At 35.1% G+C, this 22,773-nt stretch overlaps 1 protein-coding gene across 1 annotated transcript; it reads left to right on the top strand.

Moving 5' to 3' along the window:
- The first annotated feature begins 17,512 nt into the window (after window positions 1-17,512).
- LOC132563660 (uncharacterized) lies at window positions 17,513-18,094 on the top strand. Its single transcript, XM_060228400.1, has one exon. The coding sequence runs from the start codon at window positions 17,513-17,515 to the stop codon at window positions 18,092-18,094; it is 582 nt and encodes a 193-aa protein (XP_060084383.1).
- The last annotated feature ends 4,679 nt before the right edge of the window (window positions 18,095-22,773 follow it).

Here is a 22,773-nt window from a genome sequence, read left to right as displayed (position 1 = left end):
TTTGCATTAACTTTATTGGATAAGAGAATGATTTATAGCAAGAACAATATCGTGTTTTAGATGTGAAACTGTAAATCGAAAATTTATTGACATTAAAACAGACCATAATGATTCTTTGAAAATAACACATAATTTCTGTAAAAGATTTGTTCTGGGGAAAATGTGATTTATTAAACATTGAAATCGTCGTGCATTATTACAATCGAGCTTCAAAATATGAATACGGCACAAATAATTGATGTCGGCAAACAGTGCGACTACTAGAGAAAATTTATTATATTTTCCGCAGAGTTAGTGTTTTTTTCATATTTCGAATGTTTTAAGAAAAAAAAGTTTTTTAGTTTCATTCCTAACAACAGACTGACTTGGAATTTCAACCAACTTTGTAAATATGTGACAAATGTAAAGGATCTCCATTTGTGTACTTTATCGAAAAATTAATGACTCGGTCTGTAGTACGTTGATAAATGTAAATGGCAAACTGTCGATTATTCTGATAATAAACGCCATTACAGCTCCGCGGCAACTGCCAAGTCCACATCCGGTTTGGAGGATTCTCAATTGACTACGATCAATTTAGACAACCATGTTCCAATCACACGCAGATAACATCATGATAAAGAGCGTGATACACAGTTTAAGTTGTCTCCAACGGTGATTCCAAAGAAATTTAGTCTCAATTACATCCGACACAAAATGAGTTTAAGAAATCCCAAAAGACTTTTCGATTGATTGAGTTTTGGAGATATTGGAATTTGAAATAAGATGCATAATAAGATGAAATTCACTTGAACAAAATGTATGGGAGGATTACTTTTAAAAAGCTTCTGTGGTTAAAGCTTTTTCGCCAGCAGCGCTTCACTATATTTATACATTGAAATGATGATATTTTAATTGCAAAATTTCTTACTGATCTCTTCTATGAAATATATCTGACTGTTTCCATGATTCTCTTTCTGACTGTTTAGGACAGTATATGTTTTTCCTACCGATATTTGTTTCAACCCTTCTTCACCTAATTTCGGATGAGGACTTGTATGCATATGACGACAAAAACGATTGAAAATAATGCATGAACTGTGTAGTTTCATTTATGATTGTTGTTATCATGGAAGATTCTTTAATTTCGTTATGTTTTACTAATTAAGCTTCTATTGGTCACTATATCTTAATACGTCTTCATTCTAAGAAACTTCGATCGTGTACCTATAAAATATAACTAGATAAGGTGGAAATGATAATGAAACTAGAGTAAGCGTTGTTGTCACATATGTTCAAGATGTATGTCGCGATGAGGCAAAGCTGTGAAAGCTTCCTAGTACAAACGACTAGAATTTAAATTACACTGTGCAGTTACAGCTTCTGCATTAAGATAATGATGGAATATGACAGCTTGACAATTACATTTACATCAAATACATGTAACATTAATTAGAAGTTATGAGTATGCTCGTGCGATGCATATGACAATATTTATATAAATGATAGTAATATAAAACGGTAGCTGTATTAGGCTACATAGTATATGCAAATGAAGAAATGAAGTTAATAAAACCTCCATTTGTTTCAAGATTACGTGACTGGCAGTTTGTTCATAAGAACATCAAAGTGAAAACAATGTTAGGTCTTTATCTCATTAACAATGGAAAACAAACGCTAAAAATCAACTCTTGCAATTGTGGTTTTGTTTATTACAATTGTAGTTTTGTTTATTACATTTGTGGTTCTGTTTATTACATTTGTGGTTCTGTTTATTACAATTGTGGTTTTGTTTATTACAATTGTTTATTACAATTGTGGTTTTGTTTATTACATTTGTGGTTCTGTTTATTACAATTGTGGTTTTGTTTATTAAAATTGTAGTTTTGTTTATTACAATTGTAGATTTGTTTATTACAATTGTCATTTTGTTTATTACAATTGTAGTTTTGTTTATTACAATTGTGGTTTTGTTTATTAAAATTGTTTATTACAATTGTGGTTTTGTTTATTACAATTGTAGATTTGTTTATTACAATTGTCATTTTGTTTATTACAATTGTAGTTTTGTTTATTACAATTGTAGTTTTGTTTATTACAATTGTGGTTTTGTTTCTTACAATTGTAGATTTGTTTCTTACAATTGTAGTTTTGTTTATTACAATTGTGGTTTTGTTTATTACAATTGTAGTTTTGTTTATTACAATTGTGGTTTTGTTTATTACAATTGTGGTTTTGTTTATTACAATTGTCATTTTGTTTATTACAAATGTTGTTTTATTTATTACAATTGTAGTTTGTTTATTACAATTGTCATTTTGTTTATTACAATTGTAGTTTTGTTTATTACAATTGTGGTTTTGTTTATTACAATTGTAGTTTTGTTTATTACAATTGTGGTTTTGTTTATTACAATTGTAGATTTGTTTATTACAATTGTCATTTTGTTTATTACAATTGTGGTTTTGTTTATTACAATTGTAGATTTGTTTATTACAATTGTAGATTTGTTTATTACAATTGTCATTTTGTTTATTACAATTGTGGTTTTGTTTATTACAATTGTAGATTTATTACAATTGTCATTTTGTTTATTACAATTGTGGTTTTGTTTATTACAATTGTAGATTTGTTTATTACAATTGTAGATTTGTTTATTACAATTGTATTTTGTTTATTACAATTGTAGTTTTGTTTATTACAATTGTGGTTTTGTTTCTTACAATTGTTGTTTATTACAATTGTGGTTTTGTTTATTACAATTGTAGTTTTGTTTATTACAATTGTGGTTTAGTTTATTACAATTGTGGTTCTGTTTATTACAATTGTGGTTTTGTTTATTACATTTGTGGTTCTGTTTATTACAATTGTTGTTTTGTTTATTACAAATGTTGTTTTGTTTTTTTTACAATTGTAGATTTGTTTATTACAATTGTCATTTTGTTTATTACAATTGTGGTTTTGTTTCTTACAAATGCTATTTTGTTTAATACAATTGTAGTTCTGTTTATTACAATTGTCATTTTGTTTATTACAAATGTTGTTTTATTTATTACAATTGTCATTTTGTTTATTACAATTGTGGTTTTGTTTCTTACAATTGTGGTTCTGTTTATTACAATTGTGGTTCTGTTTATTACAATTGTGGTTTTGTTTATTACAATTGTAGTTTGTTTATTACAATTGTCATTTTGTTTATTACAATTGTAGTTTGTTTATTACAATTGTCATTTTGTTTATTACAATTGCAGTTTGTTTATTACAATTGTCATTTTGTTTATTACAATTGTAGTTTAAGTTATTACAATTGTGGTTTTGTTTATCACAATTGTAGATTTGTTTATTACAATTGTCATTTTGTTTATTACAATTGTGGTTTTGTTTCTTACAAATGCTATTTTGTTTAATACAATTGTAGTTTTGTTTATTACAATTGTAGATTTGTTTATTACAATTGTCATTTTGTTTATTACAATTGTGGTTTTGTTTATTACAATTGTGCAGTAAGTCAATCATGACTAACCATGCTAATAGTAAAAAGAAACCTAATAAAATAATATAGTTTATAGGTAAATCTAGTAAATCTATACTATAGAATACCATTCGAAATATTTTTCTGATATTCTCTCTCTCTCTCTCTCTCTCTCTCTCTCTCTCTCTCTCTCTCTCTCTCTCTCTCTCTCTCTCTCTCTCTCTCTCTCTCTCTCTCTCTCTCTCTCTCTCTCTCTCTCTCTCTCTCTCTCTCTCTCTCTCTCTCTCTCTCTCTCTCTCTCTCTCTCTCTCTCTCTCTCTCTCTCTCTCTCTTTCTAATCTTGTTTATTATTGTTTGTTATCATACTGCCACCTTCTAGATATAATGTGTGTGTATTTATATGTTTGGAAAGGACTTTATATAAGTTGTAAAACTTGTATACTATCCTATTGCTACTTATGTCCAATAGAATATGTTTATATCAAAAATCAAATATTTTAAATGAAACGATTTCATGGTTTTTGTTTTTTTGGGTTTTTTTTTTTTTTTTTTTTTGTTTTTTGGGTGGGGTGGGGGGGGGTAATTTTTTCGGGAGGTCGCGTAGGCAAAAAAGTAGTTTCAATTTTTGGTACAGCAGATGATATCAGACCTTATAGACTATTTGAAGTCTTTTAATTGACATGTATACATTGGTCTTAAAATCCCATTGGCGTTGTGGTGCTAATTATAGCTAGTGCTGACAATGATTGTCACACGTGAATACCTTTTAATGCAAATTTACAGTTAGACCAAGCCAAGCAATGGAGTACATCATCATACAGTCGTTTCGTCCTTCAAGGACTCGTCAGTGATGTTACATCATACAGTCGTTTCGTCCTTCTAGGACTCGTCAGTGATGTTACATCATACAGTCGTTTCGTCCTTCTAGGACTCGTCAGTGATGTTACATCATACAGCTGTTTCGTCCTTCTAGGACTCGTCAGTGATGCTACATCATACAGCCGTTTTGTCCTTCTAGGACTCGTCAGTGAAGCTATGGGCAAATTTTGTAGAAGGTAAACAAAGGGATTGAAATAAATGTCCAGTTCTAGATGGAGAAATTTCATAATTTTCATATATCTTATGATTTTAGAAAAACAAATGTCAGGTACACGTGTTTATTATCAGCCGTTTCACTTTTAGACCGAGACAGATTCTATCAGCACTTTCTACCGCTTGCAATAAGATTGTATAAAAGACACACAGGTGAATAGCATTAATACAGATGACAAAAGCACTATGTAAACATTTTAACGAGTGGATGTAAGGAAGATTATATATGTAAAGGGTAAGCAAGGAAATGGAAACGACACTGTAGACCTCTTATTAAATGGGCAGACACAAAATAGTAGGGCACTGGCAAGCACACCGACAACATCGTCACACAGTAGGTATTTAGAGGGCAGTGGTTTGTAGTATCTATTAAAGGACAATGTAGTTATTATGCGAAAGGGAAGACAGCTCAGAAACATTGGCAGGCTAATGTTTAACGAGGAAACAGACATAGGAGCAGATACAATCAACCAAAATATGGAGAAAGTGCTGATACAGGAAAGACAGAGGAAAATTAGATGCAACCAGCAGAGTAGGAAAGTCAAATAAGATATATCTGCCAGACAACCATTACAAAATAATGATAGAATGATCACCCAGATCACTGGAGACTCCAGTACGGACAAATTTCATAAATTTAGAGTACCACGTAATATACGGATTTGTTACCATCAAACCGGTTATAGAGGGAACCTGCTACGGCCATGTCGACCTGAGGTCTACAGTCAAGTATAGTTTAACGACTACTATTAAATAGGACGTGTGTTATTTAAATGCTTTAAATGCATTTCTACCAAGGCGTGCTCCGAAAAACAATTTATGGACTTTTAATTTTCATATTTGGCAACACACCAGTATTTGTATTTTATGTCTGTTTCAGTTTTTCACATTTCGATTCGGAAACGAGCTCTGGACACGAGAAACACTCCATGTAGTTTTTATTTTATTGAAGCCAATATACCAGGCCGAAGCACAGGATCAGGTATATTCTCCGTGGCATTGATTCTGTCTTACATTTGACTGTATCAGGAATAAACTTTACTCATGAGTCATGTATACACTGTTACTTAAATGCCACAATAGTTACGATGTAATAAAACGTAATTATATCATCTTATTTTTTCTCAAAAATGGCAAATTGGTTCTTTATTCAGGCTATAGATGAGCTTAAATTGTATGGCATGGCGTTAGATAAGACTTCAGGGCGACTTCTTGGGTATTGTGACCGTAGCTTCCCTCCTTATTGATCAATCTAAATTACTGCTGTTTTTTTTTCAGTTCTTTGAAACATGTGTCGTCAAATTAGTTACCCTAATCCTGGCCATAGTCAACTGATGTGTAAAACTGTGCTGCCAATTTCGTGTTTTATTGAAGGGCAATCAGATGTCCTTATAAATGTTAACAATGACGTCTTTTATTTGAAATTCTCTTTAAAATACAGAAGATAGAATTGAAATAGAGCATTTTGCTTAAAAACGTTTCCGCTCAATCTTTTTTTATTTTTTATTTTATTTTATTTTTTTTATTTTCTGAAGAGACTATATTCTTTTATTTATTTATTATGATTTTGAGAGGAAAAATAATATACACCTTGCCACATCGAGAAACTGAGTACTGCTACCTAAACCAATCCTTTTCAGAAATTTCTTTTCAGATCGTCTGATAATCTCGGAAGACTATTTAAGACTTTTTCAAGGAATCGTCAAACACAACATACCCTCTATGTCTACAGATGTTTGTTAATCTGTCAACAACAAATCATTTCTTGCTGATGTTGTTTTTCAAGTCTTTGCTTATGTTATAAAACATTGTGAGACGACAATAAATAAATGATGTTTAAAAAAAAGGTTTTTAATGTTTTATTTCTGTCTTATTTTTCCATTGTCTCCTATTTATTTATCAGTGTTATTTTTTTTATTGATTTGTCGGTTTTCTGAAAGAAATATGGCAATGATTACGTAAAATTTGGAGTAAACAATTGTTTATTTAGATAATGACACATTATTGTTTCTCTTAATATTGAATTAAAAATTGAAGTTCGTCTCCAAGCTTGTATTCCTACAACAATACATGATTCACTATTGTTATAACATTATAACACAAACCTGAAACATATCAACATAGGTAGTAGCAATACACATGCCATACAAAGACAATATATTACGGCGGTGATAAGAACATCTCTTATAATTTCAATGTAATATATCTTGTTTTAGATAAAAATAATCAAAATGTTAAATTTGATTATTTCCATAAAATGAACATTTATTTTCGAATGAGATACAAGGTAAAATGCACTGGCATTCGGTATCAAATTTTATTACAGTAGTTTGTTTTCAAGTCGTTTTCTACGCAAAATACATACGTCATTTACGTAACTTAATAATACAAATTTCATTTCATTTTCAAACGAATTAAAATGTTCCATTAAACTACAGTTTTCCATTAATAGCATTTTCTGTTTTCAAATTTAATACTTGTGGAAAATTGGAAAAGGGTTTCACTTCAAATGAAAATTATCTTAACTTTAACTTGTCAGTAGGACAAGAAATATGAGCGTGTGTTACTTTCAGCGATATAACGAGGCGATATTGTATCATTGATACAATTCAGAAAGCTATCTCATGTTCTTGGTAATGGATTCTTAAACTACGGCGTAAGTATAGTCAAGTTTTCGATGGTCTCGTACAACTGGGGGAGTAATTACAAAATGTTCAATAAATCTGAGAACACGTTGGAATGCCAGTCTACTGGGTAATTCTAACATCACCAGCCCAGTGGGAATGACAGATGTTGTTGTTTAGATGGTCTTTTTTCTGATTTTGCGATAAAAGCTAATCATTCAAGTTAAATGTCGTGTTGAGAAAATCAATTTTTTTCTGACATTGAATAACGACGACGATAGAGAGAATCTTACTCGGGTTCCATTAAGCGTCATACGATATGAAATACTGTTACCGTGCAGCACGTCCCTGTCCTACCTGGATTCACTTCCGTTGCTACTTCCGGTCGTTCTGGCATGTGTCAAGATATCATGATGTCCCGGATGTCACCATCTAATAAGGTTTGTACTTTTGATGATGAAGAGCCAAGCTGTATAGATTTGAGTACGGAATAGGTACATATCTGATTATGATGTGATCGTTACATTATATAAATCAGATGAAATATAGGTAAAATGTAATCTCCGCTTTCATTTTGGTCATTCATCTCATTAATGACAGCTAATGAATTACATTAAAAGATATCATGATGTCATCGTCGTGGTGAAGAATCTTGGATCTTTTAACTTGGATTTTCACAAACTTTAATCTAAATCACATTATTAGAAATATCAACATGAACGGGAAATAGTTGAAATATTTCCCAAAATAAGAATCAACATGAACAGGAAATAGTTGAAATATTTCCCAAAATAAGAAAAGGGCCTATATAATGACAGGGAACAGAAACCTTGCACATGGAATGAAACGGCTACAAAAACGGACTATTTTTAGAAATTTCGTCCTCTTTTCCAGTATCTTCAAAACAGGACTGGAATTCCATAAACATGTCCTTGTCAATTGAAAATGCTTTAGTGTAGAGTGAACTCTGCCGATAACGACTGCTGATCCGAAAAAAAAACATGTAATACTATTCGGCATTTACACTGATCACTTGTATGGCACCGAAAATCTGGTCTAGATGTCTTGAGCCAGTGTCTGTTTCTGCTGGTGCTGGTGATAACGTGACTTGTTGTGCTGTCATTTGGCCGATATCTGTTCCATAAACGTCGATCTCATGTCGTGTAGTCCTAAGGTTTCCTCTAAATGTTCACAGTCAGTGTAAACCATTCTTATACTACCGGTATATGGCTTTTTCACTGATGATGGATCAACACTAAACGCCATGTAAAACACTCCGCCCTGTCTAATTCCATAAAACGTTTTTGTGTATGTTTTCCGATGCTACATAAACAATATACATACCAGTTTGGTGTATGAAGCAACCTATTAAACAATAATTTTGCCCAAACTCGCATTTACAGATAAATTGTTAAAAGCCTACAATTACCTCATATGGCCTGTCTAGACACAGCTGATGATTGCTGATGACCAAAGGGAGATCCCCACTCGTGTGGAAGGCTAGAAAGGCCATATACATCTATTAAGAAATTGCTTGGTTTCCTCCGCGTTCCTATAGAGACTTCACACCGCCATGGATACAGCTGAATGACCAAAATATTTCCAAAATCTAGCCTGTCTCATGTTTCATGTACATCATAATTGCTGGCGTCGCCAAATGATCGTTTTACCTTAACGAGTTTGTCGTAACAACTATGCAACGTTTTTAGGAAAATTACAAAATTTATTGAATTATGGGGCTGGTACACATCTCCACCTAGATTTTGATTTTTCCTTCAAGCCATTTTTATTTTTCTCAGTCACCGCGAGGGTGTCAAAATGTTTACCTTTATCATCAAAGACTCAAAGACTATACAAGTCCTATATAGACAAAACAGCTGTATGATGCAGCTGTATCTTATCATATAGACCTTTTTTGAGTAACCCTCATGATGCTATAAATAATACTCAGTTAAGTTTAAATTGGTTCGTGGGCAAAGTTCTGCTGTTTCTTAAAACAGATCCCTTTACACGGAAATATACTATTAATTTGTGTATCTGTTGTACACTCTGTTTTAAGCCATGTTACTGACATTTAACATTATGTTATATAAGGTGATCTTACCATCATATCACGAATGTCACGGCAAATTCTGATTTTGAAAATAGATAGTTCTTACACACAGATTTCGATAAATGATGTCATGGTGACAGTGAAATTTCAGATTTAACTTTCTATTTATTCTGTTTTTATTCTAAGTGTTTGAACAGCAATAATTCAATAACTATGATAACTTGACACACGTTTTAAATGCCGCACTGGCAAATAAGGAACTACACAACTTCTAGAGATACTATAAATAAGTATATGAGAGCGCACGTGATAGATTTAAGGATGTCTTGATCGTTCAAACATACTTAGCGTGGAACTTGGAGTATCATCTACTGCTGAATGCGCAATTGGAATGTCAGTGAAACGCGAAACTCACGTGTACCTGCTGACCTGCATCGACATCACTCGATATCTATCATCATTAATTTCAAAGGATTTCATTACGTAATGTAAACGCAGAAACCTATTTTCGATCGACCGTCTATGATGATATTGATGATCAGCATGATGATAACAATGATGACGAGCAGCGAGTTAAGGACGGGGAGGTTATCTCGCACACCGCTTGGTCCGAGCAGTTTTGTAATTCCCATTCAAACTCAAAATAGCGATTGAAAACGATAAACCTTCTGCACTAAGACAATTAAATTCTATTCGTGTACTTTGAGTAAGGTAATTGGTTTCCATTTACATAGGCCATGAAATATTCTACAGACATAGGTGCGCCCACATTTCTTACACGGAGCCATAAATAGAACATTTATTGGATGGAAGATGTTTTTATCTGTCCTTAAATAAATCATGACATTGGAATATTACCCAATTTATCTGCATTGTACCTACAACTACAACAACATTACGTTATTTGAAGGCTTTTTTTTTTTATTTGTTATGATTTGTAAATACCGCAAATCTGTTCAGTGGTGTAGACGCTAACAGACATCACGTAAATATCAAAGGAACCTAAGTTGTATTTTCTGTTAATTTTCAAAAAATAAACAAGATCAGCCTTTATTCATCCCATATGGCAACAAGATGGGTTTAATAATTATGATCAGTTTTCCTGTGACAAAACAAGAATAATCGTTCTTTCTCCGTGCGGTGCGACAAAACAAAGATTATCCGAGCGACATAGGAAAGGCGAGTGATTCGTTATTTCACCCATTGATCCTAAAACCGCAATTTATATATATATGAATTGCTTTTTCTGGGAGATGGTACGACAATTGTCATTTTTTCTGCTACAAGCGACGGCAGAGAGAAGTTTATTCTAATAATACGAGCGAAATAAGGATGATATGCTGAGCGAGACATTTCAAATCGCTAAACAGCACTATATATCACTTAAAGCATGTTTTCGTTAAGCTAATGTTTAGAGGGACGGAAAAGCAATAGCGAAATTCATCATATTAGTCAGTCATATTCTATCTTAACCAATTTCCTCACCATATTCAATTACCTTTTGTAATTAAAGTTCAATAGTAGTCGTCCGATTCAACTTCCGGTTCGTGCAATACTACATACATAGGAATTTTGTGTCCGATTTTAATGAACATTAAATGGCTTTCTATAAACGATGTCTTGCTGGGGATGCATAACTTTGGAAATCGTTGTAAAGCCATGACCGGGATATATCAACTTATTCAGCAATTTCTTTCACTTTCCTTCAACATCGAGTTGTTGATACATTTGTTGTTTTTCTTTCCCATTGACATTTGGTAAAATACACCACATTATTATTGCAATGACTGGTGTGGTAGGACACAAAAAAGAGGTGGACTGAAAAAAAAGCATTCGGTGTTTACTACTTTCTTCATAGAAGAGTATCAATGAAGATCAGGTGTCCGGAGAAAGTACTACTGATTCCTCTCTCCCACGTGATCTGATGCTGTTTTGACATCTTTGTACCTCCCCTAGGTCTCCCGTAAAATCAATGTACTCTGTCTGTAGTCATAAGATGTATAATACACACGTAAAGGACGTGAAACTGGGTCACACTGACATAAGGAAGGAACTGGATAGATTGGGAAACCGTTTTAACGCAGATCGAAAATGTCCTAAGGATTTCCCCTCCTTTTCTCTAAGACATCGATGTTTTGTTTGATGTGTTTTTATTTGTGTGTTTTCTTTTCTTTCGTTTTTCATTTTCATCGATAGTTTATTGTTGATTTGTTTATTTTTAATTTTTTTTTATTTATCTAATGATATGTATTGTTAAATCTAAGTGAGATTGAAAACGGACCGATTATCTAATAAGCATGAAAGATCAGTGCTTATATTACAGGATATGCTCGTCTTCTCCCCACAGAAAGGAGGACATAGAACATTTTTCTTATAGCCGGTTAAAACGTTATTGCGTTGAGTCACCTGAACTAGATTTTATGTTTGTTTTAAAATGTTTACGCATTCTCTAGATAAACATATCAATTCAATTCTCCCGTGATTTATCTACTGTCACTATTCTAATGTAACAAAAATGTTTTATTTGTGAAAGTCTCATGAGCATTAATCTTTAAATACCATGTCAACAAAAAGTATTGTTATTTGGTGCGTTATGTATAGAATATTTGGAGTGAATATTCCGCTTGTGATTTTTATTGTTATTTATTCCTCTAGAAAGCAATCGGTGACACTTCCCTTTATATGGGGACATAGAGAGAATGCCAGCGTGCCCGTAGTTTGATTCGCGTTCAGTGTGGGAAAATTGTACAGAGCGCTGATGCTGGTAACCCTATGTAATCGTACTGTCAATTGGAGATTGTATTTGATGATATATCAGAAAATCAAACACAAGTTGTCGACAATGGTTGAAATTAAGAATCATCGGTGTACCGGAAACTCTTAAATTCAGATCTAATGGTAGTTCACACTTCTGGTTAAATCAAACCGAGTTGTAAAACAACAACAGCTCTCAGAGAGTTATCCGGAAAAGAAGAGAATGAAAAATGTGAAATATTCCCGACAAGGAGTTAATTACAAGATGTTTGGCGCCGCTAGCACGCCCGAATAAGATTTTTTTCCGTTTTAGAATAGATGGTTGATTGAGAAGGCGAGAAGTGCTTGAAGGTTAGATTTCCAATTACCTAAATAACATTTCACGATCTGTAAAGTGAATCTAAACGTTGTACAATATCATTTACAAGGTTTTTGATTATACTGGATACTACATCAATTCAACACACGAAACGGAAGTTGGAGAGCATAGTGATACCGAAAAATACACCCACTGTAATAAACAGTTCTCCAATATCAAAAAACAGTTCCATACCTTTTGAGAAATTATGAAAACTACGAAAACACTGACGCTGGTTTGGCGTGATTAGGTTTGAGATACAACCTCCTTCTCATTCTGTCAAAAATGTTCTCACGTCCGATCAGGAAAATATGTCTCTTTTCCCCCCGGAGTACCAGAACATGCACATACCACGTGCTAAACACGTACACAAACTTGCGTGCCAAACATAAATTAAATGAGTTTAATAAGTTTATTATAGTTGTATACTTATGGAACACATCAGTTATAATCATTCTACTTCCCATTATCTACGTTTTTCTTTGCTTATGGATATTATTTTCCGTAGGTCTATAGTACTTAGCCGTGGCTGATTCTGACATCAGTATCACTGAAAAGTTATAGTCTCGCGTCCTTGGCAAAATCTCGTGTCCTTCGCAAAGTCTCGTGTCCTTGGCAAACATGATCAAAGGGCCGTTACTCTATATTGATGTATATGGAGCATACGGTAGATAAAGCTCGCTCACTTAATTTGCATATCCACCATCTTGGTTTTTGAACATACTATAAAGGTATTGCAGGAGAAAAGAGAACGGGTTCATTATTAAAATTAACGGGGTCGGGCATACTTTCACCGGTCAATCATTACACGTGACACCGGTCCGTCTGCATTGATATAAAAATCATCATTTATTTTTTCGAGGTTTTCACGAGAATCACCAAACTGAAGCGATAAGCGCTATATAATATTTGTCGTCATTTTACAAACTGGCATGACTGCACCGTTTTCGATTACTATGAATGACATTAATGGGTTGTATTCAGGGCTTCGAGAACGGCAAGTTTCACCTTTTGTAATATACAGAACCGACTCCATATTCCGGTAACAATACCTAAAAAGCAGGTTAAAAGGCTCCCGAGACCTTTGAAATGGTCAATAATGCATTTGTGCTTAAAAGTTGAAGGAGTCAGCAATGGGGGTAACTAAGCTTATAACTTGCAGGAACGGCATGATGAAAACAAAAAAAAATCTTCAATAGTTAATCTGAATCCGGTGTCACCGTACAACCGTACCCAATAATTATTAGATTGCTACTGTAAGGTCATCAGGGAGCTTTCACGATGAGCGCTTGTAAAGTTATAGAAAGTCTAACACAGTTTAAATGAAAATGTGACTGAATACTACTGAATAAGTTCATTTGTCGAATAAATAGCACAAATTTACATACTCAGGCATTAAATGCACAGACATTACTTTACAAATAAAGTTTTGTTTTGCCTCTAATACTGAAAATGGAAACAGTCATAAAATAAAGAAGATCTATTTGTTATCCTTCCTACCGAATGAGTTAACTTGCTTTATCTTGATAATTATCTCGACAAGTCTAAAGAATTTGACCAAAAGCCATGTCAGTGTTATAAGATAACAAGATTTCCCTCCGTAGTCATCGCATAATGGCAAACGTAGGCGCAAGATGACGCATGTGCAGATTTACAGACTGACGTAATTCTGTATAGGACTCATGAACAATTTAATACCTTTTCATGAAATCGAGTAACGCTTTACATCAAGACAGGAAATATCCGACATAACATCCTCTATCAGACCAATTTCAGATGCACAAGGAAGTAATCTAGAAAAACGCCGGATGTGGATTTATACGAAACCGTGGATAGACAAATTGTTCTGATTCTGTCTCAGAAATCGATGGTTGTTGTTGCAATTAATGTCTTGTATGATGTTTAATTTTCTGCTTCATTAATCTCAGTTTCCCTATCATACACGTCCCACATAACACATACACACATATATGTCCGTGGTTACCATACTCCAGGATTCAAGCTCATAGGAACACATAGTGTTGTTCACCAGTAAGTTGATATGATTACATGTATATTTATATATATATAAATAAATAAGTTACAACTTGTGATTTACATGTTTTTGAATATTGGATGTATTAAAACCTTACTAGTTATCCAATTTGTAATATAATTGTCACATAAGGATTAGCGGGGGATGATAACATAATGACAACATTGAATTTTAGTAAATAGAAACACACTGCGCTTACTTCTCTCGAGATCAAATTATTTACACAGTAAACAGTGTTGGATTTGAGCTATCAGACTGGAATTAATACACTCTTTGGCTTCATCCCTTGGTTATCCATATTGTCTCTCTTCACACTTGTTCTGAAATGACCCTACCTGTTGCAAAGACGTTAAACTCACTAAAATGTATAGCTTTCTTGTACACGAAAAAGGGGTTTATATTATTGGTGTTAACAAGTGTTTATTCGTAAATCCTACTTAAAATTCTTTTATTTTATATAAAACTTATGTTACTTCATCAATACGATAACATCAGCACGGAAACTCTAGAACTGTCAAAATAACAAATGCTTCAAGAAAAACTAAATTTGATCATCGTGAAAGGTATTATCCGATCGTTGCAATCAACGATTAAAAGCCTCCATCAAGTTGGCATCATGGACCGTTTATTATTATTTATTTATTTATTTATTTATTTTTGAGGTTAAATTACAATAAGATTCAGGAATCCTATTGCAGTCACTGGAAGTCTTTTGTATTTAAACTTTTCAATCTCAATTTTTTCTAAATTTTGATAGCGATTGATAGTAAGTTGAAATTTTAAATACAAATAAGAAATTTTGAGATAGTAGCTAGAATGATTAGTTATAAAACGCGATTTTGATGTTGTTTGAGATATTTTTGGACAGGTATTGACAAAAATGCACGAGGCTAGACTTTTTTGGTGTTTATAATTAGTTAGCGAAGGATTGTAGCAAGAAATCGTATGCTTAAGCAAATGTGTGAATGCGGTGGCAAAACATGACGAAACCTTGAGCAGTATGACGTAAATGGGTCTGACTGCTGCTTAACCGTAATTTAAGTGTTAGCAATCTTTGTTTTTTCCTTCACACATTGATTTGGCTCATTTTAATGACGAAACATCGGTCACCTATATCTCTTGTGGCTGTCCGTGTTAACTACTCGATTCGGTCACGACTGAAAAGACTGGTTATCTTACCAACATATCACTGGTTCCTAAATGTCTTACCAACAAACCACTGGTTTCCAAATGTCTTACCAACAAACCACTGGTTTCCAAATGTCTTACTAACATACCACTGGTTCCCAAATGTCGTACCAACATACAACTGGTTCCAAAATGTCTTACCAACATACAGCTGGTTCCCAAATGTCTTACCAATATACCACTGGTTCCCAAATGACTTACCAACATACCACTGGTTCCAAAATGTTTTACTAACATACCACTGGTTCCCAAATGTTTTACCAATATACCACTGGTTCCCAAATGACTTACCAACATACCACTGGTTCCAAAATGTTTTACTAACATACCACTGGTTCCCAAATGTTTTACCAATATACCACTGGTTCCCAAATGACTTACCAACATACCACTGGTTCCCAAATGTTTTACCAACATACAACTGGTTCCCAAATGTTTTACCAATATACCACTGGTTCCCAAATATTTTACCAATATACCACTGGTTCCCAAATGTTTTACCAATATACCACTGGTTCCCAAATGACTTACCAACATACCACTGGTTCCAAAATGTTTTATTAACATACCACTGGTTCTTAAATGTTTTACCAACATACAACTGGTTCCCAAATGTTTTACCAATATACCACTGGTTCCCAAATGTCTTACCAACATACAACTGGTTCCCAAATGTTTTATCAATATACCACTGGTTCCCAAATGTTTTACCAATATACCAACGTTTCCAAAATGTTTTACCAATATACCACTGGTTCCCAAATATCTTACCAACATACCACTGGTTCCCAAATATCTTACCAATATACCAACGTTTCCAAAATGTCTTACCAATATACCACTGGTTCTCTAAATGTCTTACCAATATACCACTGGTTCTCTAAATGTCTTACCAATATACCACTGGTTCCCAAATATCTTACCAACATACCACTGGTTCCCAAATATCTTACCAATATACCAACGTTTCCAAAATGTCTTACCAATATACCGCTGGTTCCCTTAATGTCTTACCAACATACCACTGGTTCCCAAATGCTGAGGATGCCGTGAGATGTGAAGATTTACCTAGAGATTTAATTCAATATTTAGGACGGATATAGTGTGAATCCTGGTTTTGAAATCTGATAAATTGTCAATGAAGAATCGTCACTATGGCAACAACACATCCATGATAAATACTACCCAAAATTACCCCAAGTATGGCTTTGGTATATCTTTCGAACTCTACTTTTGGCGGATACAGTGATATAGCTTAGGGGCAAGATATTGTAAATGTGTGGATATACCGGAAGCAGATTAGGTAAACCGACGTGGTCTGATAAGTGACATGTACCTTTTCTGGTCCGATCAGAAAATCGATCCAAGGCTACCTTTATCAGCAATGAGTACATTAGCACTGGTCACCCGTCCAACCACGGTAGTATGACAGGTTACCTGACCGACCACGACGTCCGACCACGGTAGTATGACAGGTTACCCGTCCGATCACCGTAGTATGACAGGTTACCCGTCCGACCACGATAGTATGATAGGTTACCCGTCCGACCACGGTAGTATGACAGGTTACCCGTCCGACCACGGTAGTATGACAGGTTACCCGTCCGACCACGACGTCCGACCACGGTAGTATGACAGGTTACCCGTCCGATCACAATATTATGACAGGTTACCCGTCTGACCACGGTAGTATGACAGGTTACCCGTCCGACCACGGTAGTATGACAGGTTACCTGACCGACCAGGGTAGTATGACAGGTTACCCGTCCGACCACGACGTCCGACCACGGTAGTATGACAGGTTACCCGTCCGATCACGATATTATGACAGGTTACCCGTCTGACCACGGTAGTATGACAGGTTACCCGTCCGACCACGGTAGTATGACAGGTTACCTGACCGACCAGGGTAGTATGACAGGTTACCCGTCCGACCACGACGTCCGACCACGGTAGTATGACAGGTTACCCGTCCGACCACGGTAGTATGACAGGTTACCCGTCCGACCACGGTAGTATGACAGGTTACCCGTCCGATCACGATATTATGACAGGTTACCCGTCCGACCATGGTAGTATGACAGGTTACCCGTCCGATCACGATATTATGACAGGTTACCCGTCCGACCACGGTAGTATGACAGGTTACCCGTCCGATCACGATATTATGACAGGTTACCCGTCCGACCATGGTAGTATGACAGGTTACCCGTCCGACCACGGTAGTATGACAGGTTACCCGTCCGATCACGATATTATGACAGGTTACCCGTCCGACCACGATATTATGACATGTTACCCGTCCGACCATGGTAGTATGACAGGTTACCCGTCCGACCACGATAGTATGACAGGTTACCTGACAGACCAGGGAAGTATGACAGGTTACCCGTCCGATCACGATATTATGACAGGTTACCCGTCCGACCACGATATTATGACATGTTACCCGTCCGACCACGATAGCATGACAGGTTACCTGACCGACCAGGGAAGTATGACAGGTTACCCGTCCGACCACGACGTCCGACCACGGTAGTATGACAGGTTACCCGTCCGACCACGGTAGTATGACAGGTTACCCGTCCGACCATGGTAGTATGACAGGTTACCCGTCCGACCACGGTAGTATGACAGGTTACCCGTCCGATCACGATATTATGACAGGTTACCCGTCCGACCACGATATTATGACATGTTACCCGTCCGACCATGGTAGTATGACAGGTTACCCGTCCGACCATGGTAGTATGACAGGTTACCCGTCCGACCATGGTAGTATGACAGGTTACCTGACCGACCAGGGAAGTATGACAGGTTACCCGTCCGACCACGACGTCCGACCACGGTAGTATGACAGGTTACCCGTCCGATCACGATATTATGACAGGTTACCCGTCCGACCACGATAGTATGACAGGTTACCTGACCGACCACGGTAGTATGACAGGTTACACGTCCGATCACGGTCATATGACATGTTATTATTTACACTTACGTTACAGTCTCCAGATAAAGCTGTTGAATCCCCCTTGTTTGCATTGATATTACGTTTGGCGATCCGGTTCGAGCAAAAGTGTGTCATTCCTTTCAATAAATGTTTGTTTACACTCCGAAGTGTTATATAAACATGGTTTTAAAAGTGACATCCTAGTACTACACGATATAGATTCGCAAAAAAGTAAATAGAAAAATTAAATTGATAATTTTTTCTTGGAACAATTTTGTTGTTGTGAGCGTTGTCAATGACGCGATAGTATCGCCACCAACCGCTTCCAGAACAATATGTCTGTTCCAAAGAAATATATATAAGGTCGTATGTTTTAATGTACACATAAATATTTACACGATCCAAGAAATGTGTATATACTATAATATGTACTCAAATATATAGTACACTTCGATGCAGTTAAAAAGAAACGGTCCTTCAGTACAATAGTCCAAAAACAAGAGAAAGACAATATTGCGTACAGTCGGAAAGTACCATCTAGGATAAGCTGGCAATGCCAGGAATACGGGGTCCTGGTCGATACAGTATAATGTATCCCATGATCCCTGGGGAGAGTAACGCTGTATTTACTAGTACTTTTTATTGGACATTCTCATTGTTATCTGATCCGAGAAAATGATTTGCGTGGCAGAATGATTTACGTCATCCGGCAAATTACATATGTTATTCCTTCCTAGATGTGTGATTTCTGTCGTAACCGCCGATCAATTCCATAGACATATTAGATATAGCGCAATATGTACACTGTGATGTTTTCTTAGTTTAAAAAATGCAATGGCGACCGAATGTCCGATAGTGAATACGAACACATGAGTCACTGTGTATTAAATGGCATGCAGGGAAGGTTATGTCTGATCACGTAAGTAATGTGTGTTTAAGTTTCAGTAGAACTCGGTGTTTTCGGGTCCATTTGGTTCTCATTATACAATTGTAAAGTAGTACGAAGATCTTCGTACCAAATATAGTTGTCTCATCCTGAAGTGTTTTGTCAGTGCTAAGCACATGCAAGTGCACGTGTGTTATCAAATTACCTTTTCTTAGTTAGAGGCCTGTATAATTCAACATTCGACCTACAGTGCTTCAATGTCATTTAAAAGTAAACAATTAGGTTTTTTTTTTCAAACTGAACTGTCATCAATTACACTGAACTGTCATCAATTATACTGAACTGTCATCAATTATACTGAACTGTCATCAATTACCCTGAACTGTCTTTAATTACATGGAAAGGTCATCAATTACACTGATCTGTCAGCAATTACACTGAACTGTCATCAGTTACACGCAATTACACTGAACTGTCATCAATTACCCTGAACTGTCTTTAATTACATGGAAAGGTCATCAATTACACTGATCTGTCAGCAATTACACTGAACTGTCATCAATTATACTGAACTGTCATCAATTACACTGAACTGTCATCAATTATACTGAACTGTCATCAATTACACTGAACTGTCATCAATTATACTGAACTGTCATCAATTATACTGAACTGTCATCAATTACCCTGAACTGTCTTTAATTACATGGAAAGGTCATCAATTACACTGATCTGTCAGCAATTACACTGAACTGTCATCAGTTACACGCAATTACACTGAACTGTCATCAATTACCCTGAACTGTCTTTAATTACATGGAAAGGTCATCAATTACACTGATCTGTCAGCAATTACACTGAACTGTCATCAGTTACACGCAATTACACTGAACTGTCAGCAATAACACTGAATTGTCATCAATTACACTGAAATGTCATTAATTACACTGAACTGTCATCAATTACACTGAACTGTCAGCAACTACACTGAATTGTCATCAATTACACTGAACTGTCAGCAACTACACTGAATTGTCATCAATTACACTGAAATGTCATTAATTACTATAGAACCATCACCACTGTAAATAACTTAATCCGCTATCAGAATTTTTTTCGTTTCAACAACCCCCACCAAAACATTTATTGTCATATATCTAGTCGTAACATGAAGCGGTTCTAAAGACAGAAATATTTTAGTTAGCAAAATAATGTACAAAAAGCATTTTAAATTTCGACCAAATTTGATCAATAATCCTGGATTTAGTAAGCTCCACAGAAATATACATGCTGTCTTATTCAAACTGATGTCATTTCGTTCACTGAATTCATAATATATTTATTATTACAATGACGGTTACAGAAAAAGTTAATTCTCGTGAATCGAAAATGCTTCTTAAAATTTGGTGGTTAAAAATTTTAGAAATATAATTTCTTTATGCAAATAATCATTTGATTTGTCTGGATATGGTCCTAAATAATAGCTTTGTTTAAATTTAATACAACAACATTTCCTTTAACAACTGTTTCTAGAAACAGTTCTTCATACAGCATGTTCTTGTTCTACCTCTCCTTACAACTTACTGGAAGGATGAGCTCGATGAGCTGGAAAACACTAGCAACACATCCAATCTTAAACATTACGAAGTTCAGGTTAGAAATGTTTTAGTATTACAATAATTCAGATCAATGATAGGATACGGACCCTCTTTGTTTTTATTGGAATCCTAGATTACACATGAACCAATGCCAACAACATTAGATCGGTAGCTCGTCTAGTTGTTCAATGAAAGCGAACCAATTTCTAGTTATCATTCTTACCACTACTTAAACAGGTCAATAGTCGCAATGTGATGCTGTATACTCTACAGCTCCTAAAATGGTGCTCCTAAAATACATAATTTATATAACAGCATTCAAGTTTTACTCTCTACAATAATATGCCATAGGAATGTTCCCAGGTAAGATGAACGGCGGTAAGACCATAAGACAGTGATTCATACTATGGTGTATTTTGTTTAATATATTGTTTTGTTGGTAAGATCTCCCTAAAGACTTTTGTTTTGGTGGTTAGATCTTCCTAAAGACGTTTGTTTTGGTGGTAAGATCTTCCTAAAGACTGTTGTTTTGGTGGTTAGATCTTCGTAAAGACAAATGTTTTGGTGGTAAGATCTTCCTAAAGACTATATTGTCTTGGTGGTAAGATCTTCCTAAAGAGTATTGTTTTGGTGGTAAGATCTCCCTAAAGCCTATATTGTCTTGGTGGTAAGATCTTCCTAAAGAATATTGTTTTGGTGATCTAAGGATAGATCTCCCTAAAGACTTTTGTTTTTGTGGTAAGTTCTTCCTATAGACTCTTGTTTTAGTGGTAAGATCTTCCTAAAGACTTTTGTTTGGTAGTTAGAACTTCCTAAAGACTTTTGTTTTGGTGGTTAGATCTTCCTAAAGAATATTGTTTTGGTGAAAAGATCTTCCTAAAGACTCTTGTTTTTGTGGTAAGATCTTCCTAAAGACGTTTGATTTGGTGGTAAGCTCTTCCTAAAGACTTTTGTTTTGGTGGTAAAATCTCCCTAAAGAATTTTGTTTTGGTGGTTAGATCTTCCTAAAGACGTTTGTTTTGGTGGTAAGCTCTTCCTAAAGACTTTTGTTTTGGTGGTAAGATCTCCCTAAAGAATTTTGTTTTGGTGGTTAGATCTTCCTAAAGACGTTTGTTTTGGTGGTAAGCTCTTCCTAAAGACTTTGTTGTGGTGGTTAGATCTTCTTAAAGACGTTTGTTTTGGTGGTTAGATCTTCCTAAAGACGTTTGTTTTGGTGGTTAGATCTTCTTAAAGACGTTTGTTTTGGTGGTTAGATCTTCCTAAAGACGTTTGTTTTGGTGGTTAGATCTTCCTAAAGACGTTTGTTTTGGTGGTTAGATCTTCCTAAAGACGTTTGTTTTGGTGGTAAGTTATTCCTTAAGACTAATGTTTTGGTGGTTAGATCTTCCTAAAGACTTTTGTTTTGGTGGTAAGTTATTCCTTAAGACTAATGTTGTGGTGGTTAGATCTTCATAAAGACTATTGTTTTGGTAGTTAGATCTTCCTAAAGACTATTGTTTTGTGGTTAGATCTTCCTAAAGACGTTTGTTTTGGTGGTAAGCTCTTCCTAAAGACTGTTGTTTTTGTGGTTAGATCTCCCTAAAGACTAATGTTTTGGAAATTAGAATTTCCTATAGACTATTGTTTTGGTAGTTAGAATGTCCTATAGACTATTGTTTTGGTAGTAAGCTCTTTCTAAAGACTATTGTTTTGGTAGTAAGCTCTTTCTAAAGACTATTGTTTTGGTAGTAAGCTCTTTCTAAAGACCAGTGTAAAACTCTTAAAATGAATCGCGCTCCTCTCTG

This window comes from Ylistrum balloti, unplaced genomic scaffold (assembly GCF_031769215.1).
Source record: "Ylistrum balloti isolate Yb309-2 unplaced genomic scaffold, AGI_CSIRO_Ybal_v1 Utg371816, whole genome shotgun sequence".
NCBI classification, from domain to species: domain Eukaryota; kingdom Metazoa; phylum Mollusca; class Bivalvia; order Pectinida; family Pectinidae; genus Ylistrum; species Ylistrum balloti.
This window is presented reverse-complemented; position numbering and strand designations above follow the sequence as displayed.

Bases quoted from the DNA above. Each gene is read 5' to 3' on its own strand.
- LOC132563660 (XM_060228400.1), top strand. From the start codon at position 17,513: ATGACAGGTTACCCGTCCGACCACGGTAGTATGACAGGTTACCCGTCC.